General features: G+C 39.2%; 1 protein-coding gene across 1 annotated transcript in view; it reads right to left on the bottom strand.

Annotated features, from left to right (window-relative positions):
• Positions 1–12,507, bottom strand: part of IL16 (interleukin 16) — a 47,056-nt gene extending 34,549 nt beyond the window's left edge. The window contains exons 1-2 of the mRNA XM_009330901.1: positions 12,367–12,507; positions 2,428–2,481 (exon numbers count right to left, since the gene is read on the bottom strand). Of these exons, the coding sequence (XP_009329176.1) occupies positions 2,428–2,477 (50 nt within the window). The 5' untranslated portion in view covers positions 2,478–2,481; positions 12,367–12,507. The remainder of the gene's footprint in view (positions 1–2,427; positions 2,482–12,366) is intronic.
• Positions 12,508–13,132: the final 625 nt, after the last annotated feature.

Here is a 13,132-nt window from a genome sequence, read left to right as displayed (position 1 = left end):
GCCATGGTGTGGATGGAGGAGTGCCCAACAGCACAGCCACGCTCCCTTCCTGTGATGCAGAGCACACACTGAATAAAAGGACATCTAAGCCTGCGTATAAGGACACAGAGGCCAGAGGGGACTGGGAAAGGTATGACATAGATGGAGCTCAGCTTTAACACGTAGACTTTGTGGTTGACATGGGGTATTATTTCTCTAGGATTCATCCCCCTTCCTGCACTATTGAGAGAAGCTACTTTTCAGAACCTCTATGCGGTAATTTATTTTGAAGTAAAGAGATGAAAAGTGCTCTGAATTATATTAGAACAATAATTTTGAGAACTGAAATAAGTAGTTAGTTGTGGTGTAATTCAGCATCACAAATTTGCAATTTTTTGTATGCTTTTTTGTTGATTACATTAGTTAAAAGCTGACTGACACCCCTACTAATACGTAAAGACTTTCAAGGTTTGGAGATTTTGTTTGTTTGTTTTAAAAAAGACACTTTTTAGTGTTTTGGTAAGCCTAAAGCTTTAGTCTACCATAATACATATGTACCTAATTGCACTTTTTGAGTTGGGAAATCCCTGTTAGTGTTCCCAGTGTGTTAGGGAATTAATCTTGTAAAGCTTGATGTTGCTTTTTCTGTATGTCTGAAGGTAGGTAAAAATGTAATCTGGCCCATTAGACGAGAATGTGGAGTGGAAAAAGCAATAGGATGGCCAGGATGAGGGGAACTTCGGCAAGTACATCCCCTCAGCACCTGGGTAGGAAGCAACAGAGCTAACTTGCTGAAGGTGCATGGAATGCGCATCACTTGAAAGTCTGCAACAGGGATGGCTGCTCCTTCTGTGATTCTGGCAATCGCTGTTAGACACTAGCAATAAGAATGTCAGAAATGAGCCCGAGTTGCTTATTCAGACCTAAACAGTTTTGCCTAGGGGGGAAAATTAGAAGAAATAGCACCTTTCATTCAAGGATTTCAGTGCTGTAGAAACATTAACTGCACTCTTACTTCCCCAAAGAGAAAGAATTAAAAACGAGCTATTAAGCACATGGGTAAGCAGAGGGCTTGATAGCTTAATGGTCAAAATACAGCTCTCTGGAGATTGGCATGCTAGAATGAAGGGTGGAGAGATGAGGGAGCCCTTCCTCATTCTGCCTGAAGCTGCTGAGCTTAAAAGGGAGCACTGCCATCAGTACTAAATGCTCCAAGAGGTGCCTCTCTGACTATGCTAAGCACCTGGGATGCAGGGAACACACAGAAGTACCTGTTGAAACAGTGAAGGAAACTGTTTTAAGTACCTTCTGCCATCCCACCCCCCTGCAGTGCTCCTGAGGAATTTTACCTTATGCAGAGAGAACATCTCTTTTGCCCTCCTGTATCAGCTATTTCCTTCTCCCCCTCCCCCATCAGAGCTCCATCAGCTTAAAGACCAAGTTTAACCCTGAATGACTTACCTAGTATCTCAAAGCCAGCCAGTGGTTGAGGTGCAAATAAACCCCGTAGACCTGAAGACTTCCAGGTAAACACCTGGTTTTGCTCTAAGTATTAGATCACAGCCCAAGTCCTAACTAAGGCAACATCCTTTCCAGAGCTGCTGATTCATGGTTGCATAAGTGACAAATATAGGAGGTACCAAAAACATCGTCTATAAGTTTTCCGATAAAATTATCCAGAAAAGTTATTTTACACAGAAAACAATATCACAAGTGCCAGAGAAGCTTTATGATTCATTGCCATCTTCCAACAAATTTAATTCAAGGTATTGGTGGCATGGACAATTACTTCAAAGTCAATTTTCCAAACCATTCATCTTTTCCTCCAGTGCACTCACTGCTTGTCATTTTCTCTTGCCATTCTTATACCTCCAGCATGCCTGATGGAAGTTGTCTGTGGGTTTGTAATGCAAACCAAATGTTCCTTCTCTGCTTCTTTTTTTTTTTTCCCCAAGCTTTATTTTTCCAGCTTTAAGTCTAAAAAGCCCTAACTCAGTCTGCCTTCTGCAAACAAAATACATGATTTGAGCTGTGCCCATTTGGTTCAAATTTTTGGTTGGATATTAAACCGAGCATTTACAAGATGCAAATAATTTGGTGTAGCTCCCAGATTGAATGCGAATGCTCTGCTGTTAACCAGACAGTAGGAAAGACAGAACTGTCCTTTACTAGCAAGAACAAGATGAGTTTTACATTACCAAGTGCTAACAGCATGATATCTTACATCCCATTTTAATCTAGATCTTGTGACCTTTGTCAGATTCATTACTGAGCAGTACTATTAGCACTGAACTATTGCAGATGTCTAGGATTTCCAGGCAGTAGGAAGAGCTAGAGATTTGGAAGTTTTCTAATAAAGAGTAAGAAACTCTCGGAGAGCTGAATTTACTGTTAAAAAAATTAAAAACTCCCTAATTGTAACATAAAAATTCAAAAGGAGGAACTTACAACAGCGAGGCAGACAAACCTGACTCCTGCAGAAGGCTGTTCCTCTTCATAGGCCTGGCAAAAAAAGACAGAGTGAATAATTGAAAACACACTCTCATGGTGTCACGTGACTCGGTTTCAGTAATTCTGCTCAGTACATTGGAACGGAGCTATTGTTTCCTAATTGAAGAAAATGTTAGAAAGGATAGATAAACAAAAGCAATGGGATGCAGTATTGGGGAAACTGTTTCCAGCAGGCTCCCAGCTACCCAGAGAAGGCAGGACCATTTAAGGAGTTTGTGTCATTTGTCTTTACCCATTGCTCTCTGGCCCTAGGATTGATGGGGTTCAGGCATGTTAAACCTACTTGGGGGGAGGTGAGGGGGGCCAGCCAGAATCCATGCTAATCAAGTGCAGGATTTCCTGCTGGAGACTGAGATGGCAAGCATGTTTCTCGTAATTTTTAGCAGATATTTTAAGCATTAAGCTAGTAAGAATTTCACAGGCCACTTCTACTCCACTAGCAAAACATAATAGGAGCTGCTTTTGAATCCCAAGCCTTTGTATTGTGCACCATGAAGTGGCGTGGTCCCTTTAACCTACCAATTCTTAAATACTCTCCTCTTTATGGGCTAGACTGCAACTTTGTGATCCAACCTGATGAAGGACTCAGAAAATTGTTGCTTTTTCCATAGAGCATCCGGGAAATGAGAACTATGCCACGGATTCCAAATTGCCTCAATTACACCTTTCATTTGCTGCAAAGTAAATGGTTCACAGTCCATTCTACTATTGTGGCAACTCCCCCCACCAAACACTGCTTGAGTTGCACCTACCATCAATCCTGGGAGCAGGCAGACACCTTTCTGCCACAGCCTTAGGCACACTTAGCTGGTTTTCATCAATGACACAGATCAATGTGTCAGTCCCCACCTGTCAATCCTCAGTTCTGTTCACACTGACAAATAACAATCTTGCTGCAGAAACCTGCTTTCTCTCGATGAATTTGTGTGATAAGATATATAGGGAGTTTGTAAATTAAAAAAAAAGTTCCATAGCAGAAAGGATTGTCTCTGAAACAGCTAATGTTAGTTTATTGAAATAGGGAGGCCTCTTTGGAATGTTCTTGCAAACTATAAATCCTATACTTTTCAGGAAAATGTAAACAGAAACCTGAACTTTACACTTGGCCCTGTCTGGTCATGGAAATGGTCAACAAGAGAGTGCTTAGACACCTGCTACCCTCTGTGTTCTGTGGCTTGGAGGTCCTGGTTTTATTGGTCTGTCACTAAACTTGCAAAAGAGAGAGAGAAATTATATAACAGGTTTAAAATATTGCACTGATATGGTCTCATGTTTAGTCATCCTGTGACTTCTAGATAAAACATGGACTGTGAAGACAAGCATCTGCCCCATGAGAATGATGTACGTACTCGGAGAAAAAGTGAAGATGAAATCTCTGCTCTGTACAGTGTCTACAGGAGCCCTGAAACACTCTGTCCACAACTGTGGCTAATTTATATTTTAAGTGTTTACGAAAAGAAAATAATTTGACATTATTTTCCCAACAATTAAGTTTTCAAGCTGTTAGTTCCCTGAAGGAAATCTGTTGTAAAGGAAATGGTTTTAACCTGGGTCACTGGATGACAACAAACATGGAACATTACCCAACTCTTTTAAATTCTAATCTTGTAGAAGAACCATGATTTGACACTGAGTAGTGAACAACAGTTACCAAGTAGCTTTCCTGGAAAGGAGGAGAAATAGGGAGCTGATTTTGTGTTTTGGGAAACAGTTCCTTACTGTATTTGAATAGAAAGGACAGTGGCCTTGTACGTAAAATGGAGTTTTACAGTGCTAGTACTGTAAAAATGAAATATCAGAGAGGAAGCAAAGCCACATACTGTTTACCACTTTACTGCCTTATACTGTAACACACACATTTTTTGTTTAGCAATAGAGAACTCATTCACACAAAATCTCAACAGCCCCTGAGTTTTGGTCCAAACTGATTGAGCTAGAAGCTCAAAAGCATTGGAAAGCTTTTTTTATTTCTTCCCATTGTCACATGCTATTGCATTTCCTGACTATGGGCTGAATACTGTAGTCCCTAAGCCACTGGGAGTTTTGTTCATTCAGAATCTGGACTTCTGCCAGGGCCAGCAGCAGAAACATAAATATCACAGGGAGGGGCTGTTTTTTCATGTTGTTTCACTCTAACCTTTTGCAGTTTTTTCCATCTTCTCTATACAGTAATTGTTCAGTGCCCAATGGTGAACAGAAAAACACATTTTTAGAAGCCATAAGGAAAAGGAGACAGAGAGAGAGAGAGAACCTCTGCTGCGCCTGCCATCTTGCACTAACGGTATGCTTTGATATTGGATACTGTGGTCAATCTTCATTACTTAGCTCAAAGGTATTGTACCAGGAAAAGGGCAATGAAGACTGATCAGAGACTGGAATTTTGTATTAAAAGATTGAAATTATGTTGAGTCTCCTTTGCAGAAAGGAGCTGCATTGATAAAGGTTTATGAGGTAATAGGTACTATAAGGAAAATCAGCTGGGTTTCTTTACTGCCTTCTCATGTGAGGGACAGGAAAAGAAGAATGCAGTAAAATGAAGAGAGTTCAAACAAATAAAAGGAAATACTTGAAATCTAAGGCATAATTAATGTGTGGAACAAGAAGATAGCAGAAATCACGAGCACTTTGAAGTTAGCTGTTTTGCCTTTGATTTCAGTGGGACAGAGATTTCACCCCAAGAGGTGAGTTGATGAAAATAATATTTGCAGTTAAAGAGAATAGCATGCAGAAGGGGCAGCAACACTTGCTTCAGAATAAAAGTCAAACTGTACCATTCACAGGTAGAGTGATACTTCTGCCCTGGGATAGGGTCCTAGCTACCATAAAATGGAGGAACTTTTCCGACATCTGGAGTTAGTGTCTATTGGAGGTGGGAAAAGGAAATAGAGGAGCCATTGAACTTATTTTTTATGACAGTTCTTCTCCTTTGCCTGACTAAAATCAGGATGTGTCTGGAACAATAGCAGATACAGGAGCTGATCCCTCTTTTCCCCAAATTATTTTCCATATCCAAAGGTTTGCATTCTAGAGGACAAATATGCAGACTATTCAGTACTAAATATTTTGCCTGTTGCTACTGGTGATAACCTTTTCCAAAAAGGAGCATATAAATTTAAACAGAACATTAGTACTGGGCAAAGCAAATCTAAGTAATGATGGAACTTAGCCTCAGTCCTGATCTCCACCCAACTCCAAATACTACTTGTGTTAATAGGAAAGAAAGCCAGTAGTTTGGAGTGTTCTAGTTTTTGTCCTGTCCTTACATTGCTCAGCAAACTGATGAAATACTTTTGCCTTAAACACAGTCACAATTTTCACATTTTGCCGTATTCCAGACAACAGTTGTGTTGCACAGGACAATCCATCCCCTCATTGCTGCTAAGCCAGGACTGGATTAGTCATCTCTGTCTTGGGTTTCGCAACATTGACTCTGCTCTTCCATCTATCAAAACATAGCAACATGGCACGTTGAGTCACCCTATAAGCACAGTTAATCCAGTATCCTTCTCCAGCAATGGCTAACAGCAATTGCTTCAAAGGGATTACCTTGTTAAAAAAAAAAAAAAAAGGAATCAAGAGAGAGCTTGCTTTCAGGAAGAGTTTCTTCTGAGTACCTTATTGGTAAGAGTAGGCTGGCACTCTGAGGTTTTGTATGTATTCCAAAACTGTTGAAGCTTTTTACATTATGATTGGATAGTCTTGTTTTAGCAGAAGCTACAGCTGCCCCATAATGGATAAGTATTGCATTATGTCAAATTAGGTAAATCTCTTTCTAATTCCTTTCGTCACTTAGTACCTAACTTTTGCCAGGAAGCACAAAGAATTTTTTTTCTTCTACAGATGAAATGAATCCTGTGTAATGTAACGTAACTGTAATTTATCCATTTCTGGCTTCCATTAAGCTTTTGATTTCAAGAGTATCCAGAGGCAATGAGTTTCATGTGTTACATAAAAATGTACTTCCTTGTAATTGTTTTAAATTCGCTGCCTCTAAGATTTGTTCAGTTCTTGTACCAGGAAAAATATCCTGATCTTCAAGTCTCTGTAGAATCCTTTTCTCATTGATCTCTGTACTGATGTCATCCTCTATCTTCTACACACTTTTATCTTTTCTTCTTCTGCCCCTCCTTTCTCTCAGCTTCATGCTGCTTTCATATGTTTGGATCTCCTCCTTTTTCTTCAGATCTTTTTTTAAAAACCTACTTCCTTTCTGTGAACTTTATTACCTGACTCTTTCATAATGGTATCCAGCTCTGCAGCCTTCCAGACTGTTTTCCAGTGAATTGCCTTCCTGTGAGTTATAATAAAAGTTCCTAGACCTTGTCTTCCCAAATATGTTTGTGTTGCATGACATGCACTCACACTCTCCATGATTACTAACCTTATTCTGGTGTCCTTACTTGTTGCAGTGCCTTAGAAATAAGCTGTAAAATATTGCTTATATAGTTCCATGGAAGAGGATCTAATCCTAAGTGTACGCCCATCAAAAAGTATTTTTACCTCATCTTGAGAACTTATCCTGGAACTCTATGAAGAATATGTTACTGTATACATACGATGCTTTGTTTACAGAAAAAGTAGCCCGTGTGATCTACATAAGTATTGTATTACAAGCGTGTGGTTGAAAAATTACAGTGCTATCAGTGTAAAGAGCGTTGACTGCAGCCATGGTGTGGTATATGAGGCATAGCAAGAATGGTGCCCTTTTAACAAGGTGTTGTGGGTTGTGTTTGTTATTTTAATGTTTGTGCACTGGGTATATAGACTATGTGTAAGCGATTATGTTGGGCTTAGAGAAACACTACAGAACATTTGTGGCAGCTATGAAGTGGCTAAATATCTGGTACTGAAGAAAAGGTCCATCAATTTTTTTAAGCCATTGACCAATACACAGTTTATAACTTACTGCAGCGCCGGAGTAGTAAAAACATTGTGTGAGCTCCCCTGTATGGTGTCATTCTAATTTAAAACAAATATTTTAAAAAGTTATGACTTTACCTTTTCTTTCCACATTTCCAGTCACATAATGTTCCTTTTTCATCTGACTTTGCATTCCTTTTGATTTATATTCCCCTGAACTGTAGGCTGACATAAGGGGCCCTTTAGGTTGAATGAAAGGAGAATTATCAATTGCCAAAACTATGATTTATCAGGAAAAAAAGTAAAGGGTAGAAGAAAAATGAACTTACTCCACATACAAAAATCATATGAAAATTTTCTCTGTATTTTTCATGAGTTCAGTATAAAAGGTGTATTTAGACCTGTCTGGTTTTACATTTTATTGTGAGTTGGATTCTGTCATATTCATTGCTACTGCTTTCTCCAGCAATGGCTAATAGCAATTGCTTCAGAGGGATTACCTTGTAAAAAAAAAAAAAAAAAAAGACTCAAGAGAGAGCTTGCTTTCAGGAAGAGTTTCTTCTGAGTACCTTATTGGTAAGAGTAGGCTGGCACTCTGAGGGAATGGAAGTACTGAAAAGGTGAATATATTTAGTCCATCTGAGTACCAGTGGCAGAATTTGCTCTGTATTTTACACTCTGGCATGGGCACCACTTTGTACAGCAGCGTGATCTCAGTCTCACTGAAGTCAGGGGCTTGTTATCCTTTAGCATTTCACAGATAGCATGCATGGTCCTGTCTTCGTTGCTGGGTTTGCTGGTTTGGGGTTGTTGTTTGGTTGGTTTTGGGTTTGGTTTCTTTTTTTTTTTGAGAGGGGTGTTGTGGGGTTTTTCTGGTTTGGTTTTTGGTTTTTGTTTTGGTTTTGGGTTTTTTTTTTTAAATTAGCATTGTCAGTGATTGATGAGGAATTATGCAATCTCTTCTCTTGGATATCTATGCCTGAATAAGATGACTTTACCACATTTATAAGTACAGTTGTCATTTCAGCTGCAAGGATTTTGGAGTAGCTACTTCTGAGTATTTGTGATTCCTGGTGCCTGGCAGAGGCAAAGCTACTTAATACAGGCTGCTGGTTAACTCTGCACTAAACAAGTCTTGAGGACCTTTCACATTTCTGCTGCGTTACTTTATCTCTAAGGCTGTGACAATCAGAATGAAGCTGAGTGGATGGTTTTTATTTGTGGTGTCGAAGATAACAGTATAAAGCTCCAATGGCACCTCTCTTGCTCTTAACTTCTGCAATACTGTAGCTTTGAACACTAACTTTAGTTGTAATGCACACCACGTATGTTGCTCCCTAGCGTTATTGTTGACAGCAAGATGAGACTAGATTATTTTACAGGTTTCTCATGGGTGAAACAGTATAATCTGTCATATAAATAGCTCCCTGGTAAGACACAAAACACAACACTTCTGGTGCATCATGAGATCTGATGACACCCTGCTCATAGGTGTGATAGATGGTGCTGCAGTCAGCGGTAGCATCCTAAACAGTCTAGGATCTAGCATCTTTGGGAGATCACTTTTCTTCCATGTTTTGAAATCAGCCTACACCTTCAGAGAAGCATCTAATGTTAAATAGCTTGGAGCCAGTGACTGAGAGATCTCAGCTGAGGATTCCTGATCTTGGCTTTTGGTTTTCCTACAGAATCACAGGTTTTAAGCCCAGAAGAAGTTGTTCTAATTAGCTAGTCTAATTGATCTGTCAAAGAGAAAAATTTAACCTGTAATTCCTGTACTGATGGCAATAACTTCTGCTCCAGGTAAAGCATATCTTTTAAAATAAGCACCAAATCTGAATGTAAAGACATCATTCCACAAACCTTGAAAACTTGCTATATGCTCAGATAGGTTATTACACTTGTTAGTTACCATTTCTTCTAAACATTGCTGTGTCCTGACACTCATTTGCTTTTATTTCTGTATTTGTCCAAAAGAGCTTGACTATTACTGTTATGGCACAGTAAAGGCCCATGATCACTTCCCCAGCATTTTTTGTGAAGATCAGTAAGGGGGACCATGGGGTGGGAGGTGTCATGGAACTTTATTGCACGACCTAATATTTGATTGCTTTGGGGTTTTTGTGATGACCTCAGTTTAAACACTGGAAAAATAACTGTTAGGTCCACAGTATCTGAAGTCCAGGGCTACCAGCTAGTAAGCAATTAAGCTCCATAGCATTAGGGAGCGGAAGGGATACCTTAATCCATAAGAAACTGGTATAACACAGATCGCAGGTACTATATTTATTTTGCAGTTGATGGAGGGGACAAGAGCAGCTATACGATTGGGTTGTGTGACAGATTGTCTGCCTCCTGACCACATGGCTGTCTTGTGAATAGACTATCTGGAAAGGCTGTCTGGATACGCACGAAAAGCTGGTGTGTCTGTGAATGTGTAAAACAGCATGTTGAGGCTCACACAAAGCCACGTACTACAGTAGGCTTGGTCCTGGGGGCAGCCACTGAAGGACCCTGGTGCTGGAGCAGAGATGTGCTCAGGGAGGTCAAATTTTCCAGTGTCCTTTCCTCACGTATGCTCATTTTTGATCCAGAGAATATCTAATAATCTCTCCAGAAGAATTAATGCTATCTCCTTTGTCTCAGTTTGGATTTCCCAAAAGAAACAGCCTCTTCTGGAATTTAAGTTCCAAATAATTGTCCAAAATCATGTTCCAAGACAACCATACAACCACCAACATAACCCAGGATTTCCATTCTGGTTCTTACCTTTTCTTCAACATCTTTTAGACTGATTATAAATTTTGTCTTTTAATTCATGGAGTGAATCTTAAAAGACTTTACTCAAATAAACATTCAAGAGGTAAGAATACCCAGACCTTTGGGGGCTGTCTGCAAGAACAGGAGTTTTAAAGTTGTTTTTTTCCTATTTCTGGCTAAAACAAAGGACCCTAAATGCATAAAATGGGTAGATGAAAAATGTTAAGACAATATCAGTTTAGGCTCAGTGTAAACTACTTATAACCAAACCTTACCAACCACATCTAATACACACCACTCACTATAAAGCAGTAACAATCTGCCCCAGCTCATTTTTTGACAGAACACTGTATTGAGTATGGAGATCTCCTTCCAGCTCTGATAGTGACCTGCTGTTTTGACCTTAGATAGGTTTACTTTCCCTCACTTCTGAATCCTTGTCCTCATCAATGAAAATGGGTTGTGGCTGTCACCTTTTTTCTTGGATGTGTGGGGTGGGGATTTCTCTGACGAAAAGTGCTATAAGAGAATTAAATGGTATTTTTTTTTAATGGGACAAAGAACAAAATGATTAACAACTAGTCTTAGAAAACAATAAGAATTTGTGGGTGTCAAGTAATAGTATCCTACACCAACCCATCTCCTATTATGCAGAATCTATCGCGTACGAAGTTCACTCCATATGATAAAGCATGCAAGTTGTTTTACAGTGTGCAGTATGTGTCATACTGTAATACAGACAGCATAAATATTGTGTTATAACAGCACCAGGCAAATAAAAGCAGCAGATCACATCACTGGTGCTCTCTAATAGCAAAGAGCTGTAGAAGTGACGAAGAGGCCATCGTCTGTTGGGTCAGTCCTTCAGCATAAATTGAAGCAATGTGACAGCCCCACGGCTTTGTCATCCATTCACAGCCCCAGGCTGGTACGGTGGGGGAAGAGGGGAGTGTTTTGGCCCCACCTCCACCCTGACAACAATCCCCCTGCAGAGGAGCAGCAAGGGGTGCTCCAGAAGCCGCCGCGCTGGCTGTGTCTCCCAAGGGGCTGCTCGCCAGGAGGTGTGCGCTCAGCTCAGAGCATACCAGCTCCACAACAAATGAGGTTACACTGGCAGCATGGATAATATATCATCAATAAGTGTGTGCTATGCTAGCCTGAGTGTTTCTTCTGTAGGCTCATACTGCATGAATCGGTTACTAATGAGGCTCATAATAAAGGGTACTATTAAGTGAACACTGCATTTATAATGCTGGCAAGGTTTCAAGTCTACAGATGTTATTTATAGTATATGACTAAACAAATACGTATCCCCTTTGAGGCTGAGACTCTGGAGCAATTTACTGATTTCCTGTATAGGCTAGTTCATACAGAGATTCAAGTAAATAGTGCATTTGGATGTCTTGCTTGGAACTATGCTCTGAAACTGTAGTAGATAATCATATTAATGTTTAATTTTAAAATGGTTTGGAAATGTGCATGTGTTTTCAGAGGATTAGATATACTACCCCTATGCAGTTCTTATGGAGAAATGCATTTTTCTGCATTGCTTCTTTAAAGAAAAGTAAAATATTTAAAGAATATAGCCTGCAGTTAACACAGCAGAGTTGAAATGAGTAGAAAAGTTAGAAACAATTCTGGAAAAAAATGGACTTAGCAAAAGCTAAAAACAAAACAAAATCCCACATCCTCTCCTTTTCATTTGGTTTTGAAATTAATTCATTTCTCTTATTTATGAAGATTAATTGGCAGTGAGAGAGATTTTGTACATTTAAAGTGCTTTTGAGTAATGAATCATTTGATTTGTGATTTTGTTTCTTTTCTGCCTCTTATAATATTGCAGGTTTAGAGAGGCCTTCAAAACTGAAGAAAGCTATGAAATCACAAAAGTCTCTAGTCCACTCTGCTGGCTTTTATATGTGTCAGGAGAAATAGGAGAAATATTACACAGCAAACTAAAAGTGTCTTAAATTAAGGTACTTCCACGTAGAGCATCTCTGTTTTAAGTCATAATGCTGATAATTGAACAACAAGAATTTACTTCAAATTTCTCATATAATTCAAAAACAAAACAGCAATGATAGTGAATAGACAGACAAAAACATAGTTTGTGAAGCACCTCTGGTTTTACCTCTTATCTGTTTACTCTTCTCTTTTAAAGTCTCAAATTAGAACAGTTGAAAATGATACATACTAACATGTAAAAACAGCTGACTGTATGATGCCTAAATAATTTGCTATAAAAATATCACTTACCATTGCCAAGTATCTTCTTATTTAAGTCCACTGTTATCATGCCTTCTTGGATGTGAAATATGCAGCAGAGTCAATTCCCAGTGTGTTAAATACTTGACAAAATAATAAACGCAGTGTAACTCCACTGTGTTTGGATATTTGACTGTAACTCCTAAGCATTCAAAGTGACTACTCAATGCAACAACTTTTCCTCTGCAGAAAATGCCTTGCTATTTGCCAGCAAATCTTTAATGCTTTAGATTGGGTATTTCCAACTACCGCCCTACTTGCTAGGCAGATGTGTATAAAAGAGATGTTATTTCACTGAATCAACCACTGAGATCGTAACCCTTTTCCTGTACCACAAACAGAAATGTAAAACCTCAGACTTTCCTTTTGGACTTTTACTGACTTGTGTCTGTTGTAAGAAAGCAAAACACAACTAGTCCAAGGGCTAATATATGGAAAATGTGTTAAAATGTTTTAGATCATCTCGTTGCTTCTCATTCCTGCAATTCATTGGTTAACTGGCTCATTCTGTGTTTATGTAGTTGCATGGTACAAATACAACACCTAAACTTCTTGCCCAAAGTTGAAAATATTCATTTATTACTTTTTACTCCCCCCCCCCCCCCAAAAAAAAAAAAAAAGGGAAAAAAGAAAACACACAGTGCTCATTTAACCCAAGTGAGTGAAAACGCTTTTCATAAGGTCTGCAAGGGCTTTGGGAGGTTTTTCTTTGGTGAATAAAGTCTGTGTAGTGGAGGGAAGAGTTTTGTCTGAGGAT

Source organism: Pygoscelis adeliae, unplaced genomic scaffold (genome assembly GCF_000699105.1).
Source record: "Pygoscelis adeliae isolate BGI_AS28 unplaced genomic scaffold, ASM69910v1 Scaffold318, whole genome shotgun sequence".
Taxonomy (NCBI): domain Eukaryota; kingdom Metazoa; phylum Chordata; class Aves; order Sphenisciformes; family Spheniscidae; genus Pygoscelis; species Pygoscelis adeliae.
Note: the sequence above shows the minus strand (reverse complement) of the source record. Positions and strands in the feature narration are given on the sequence as shown.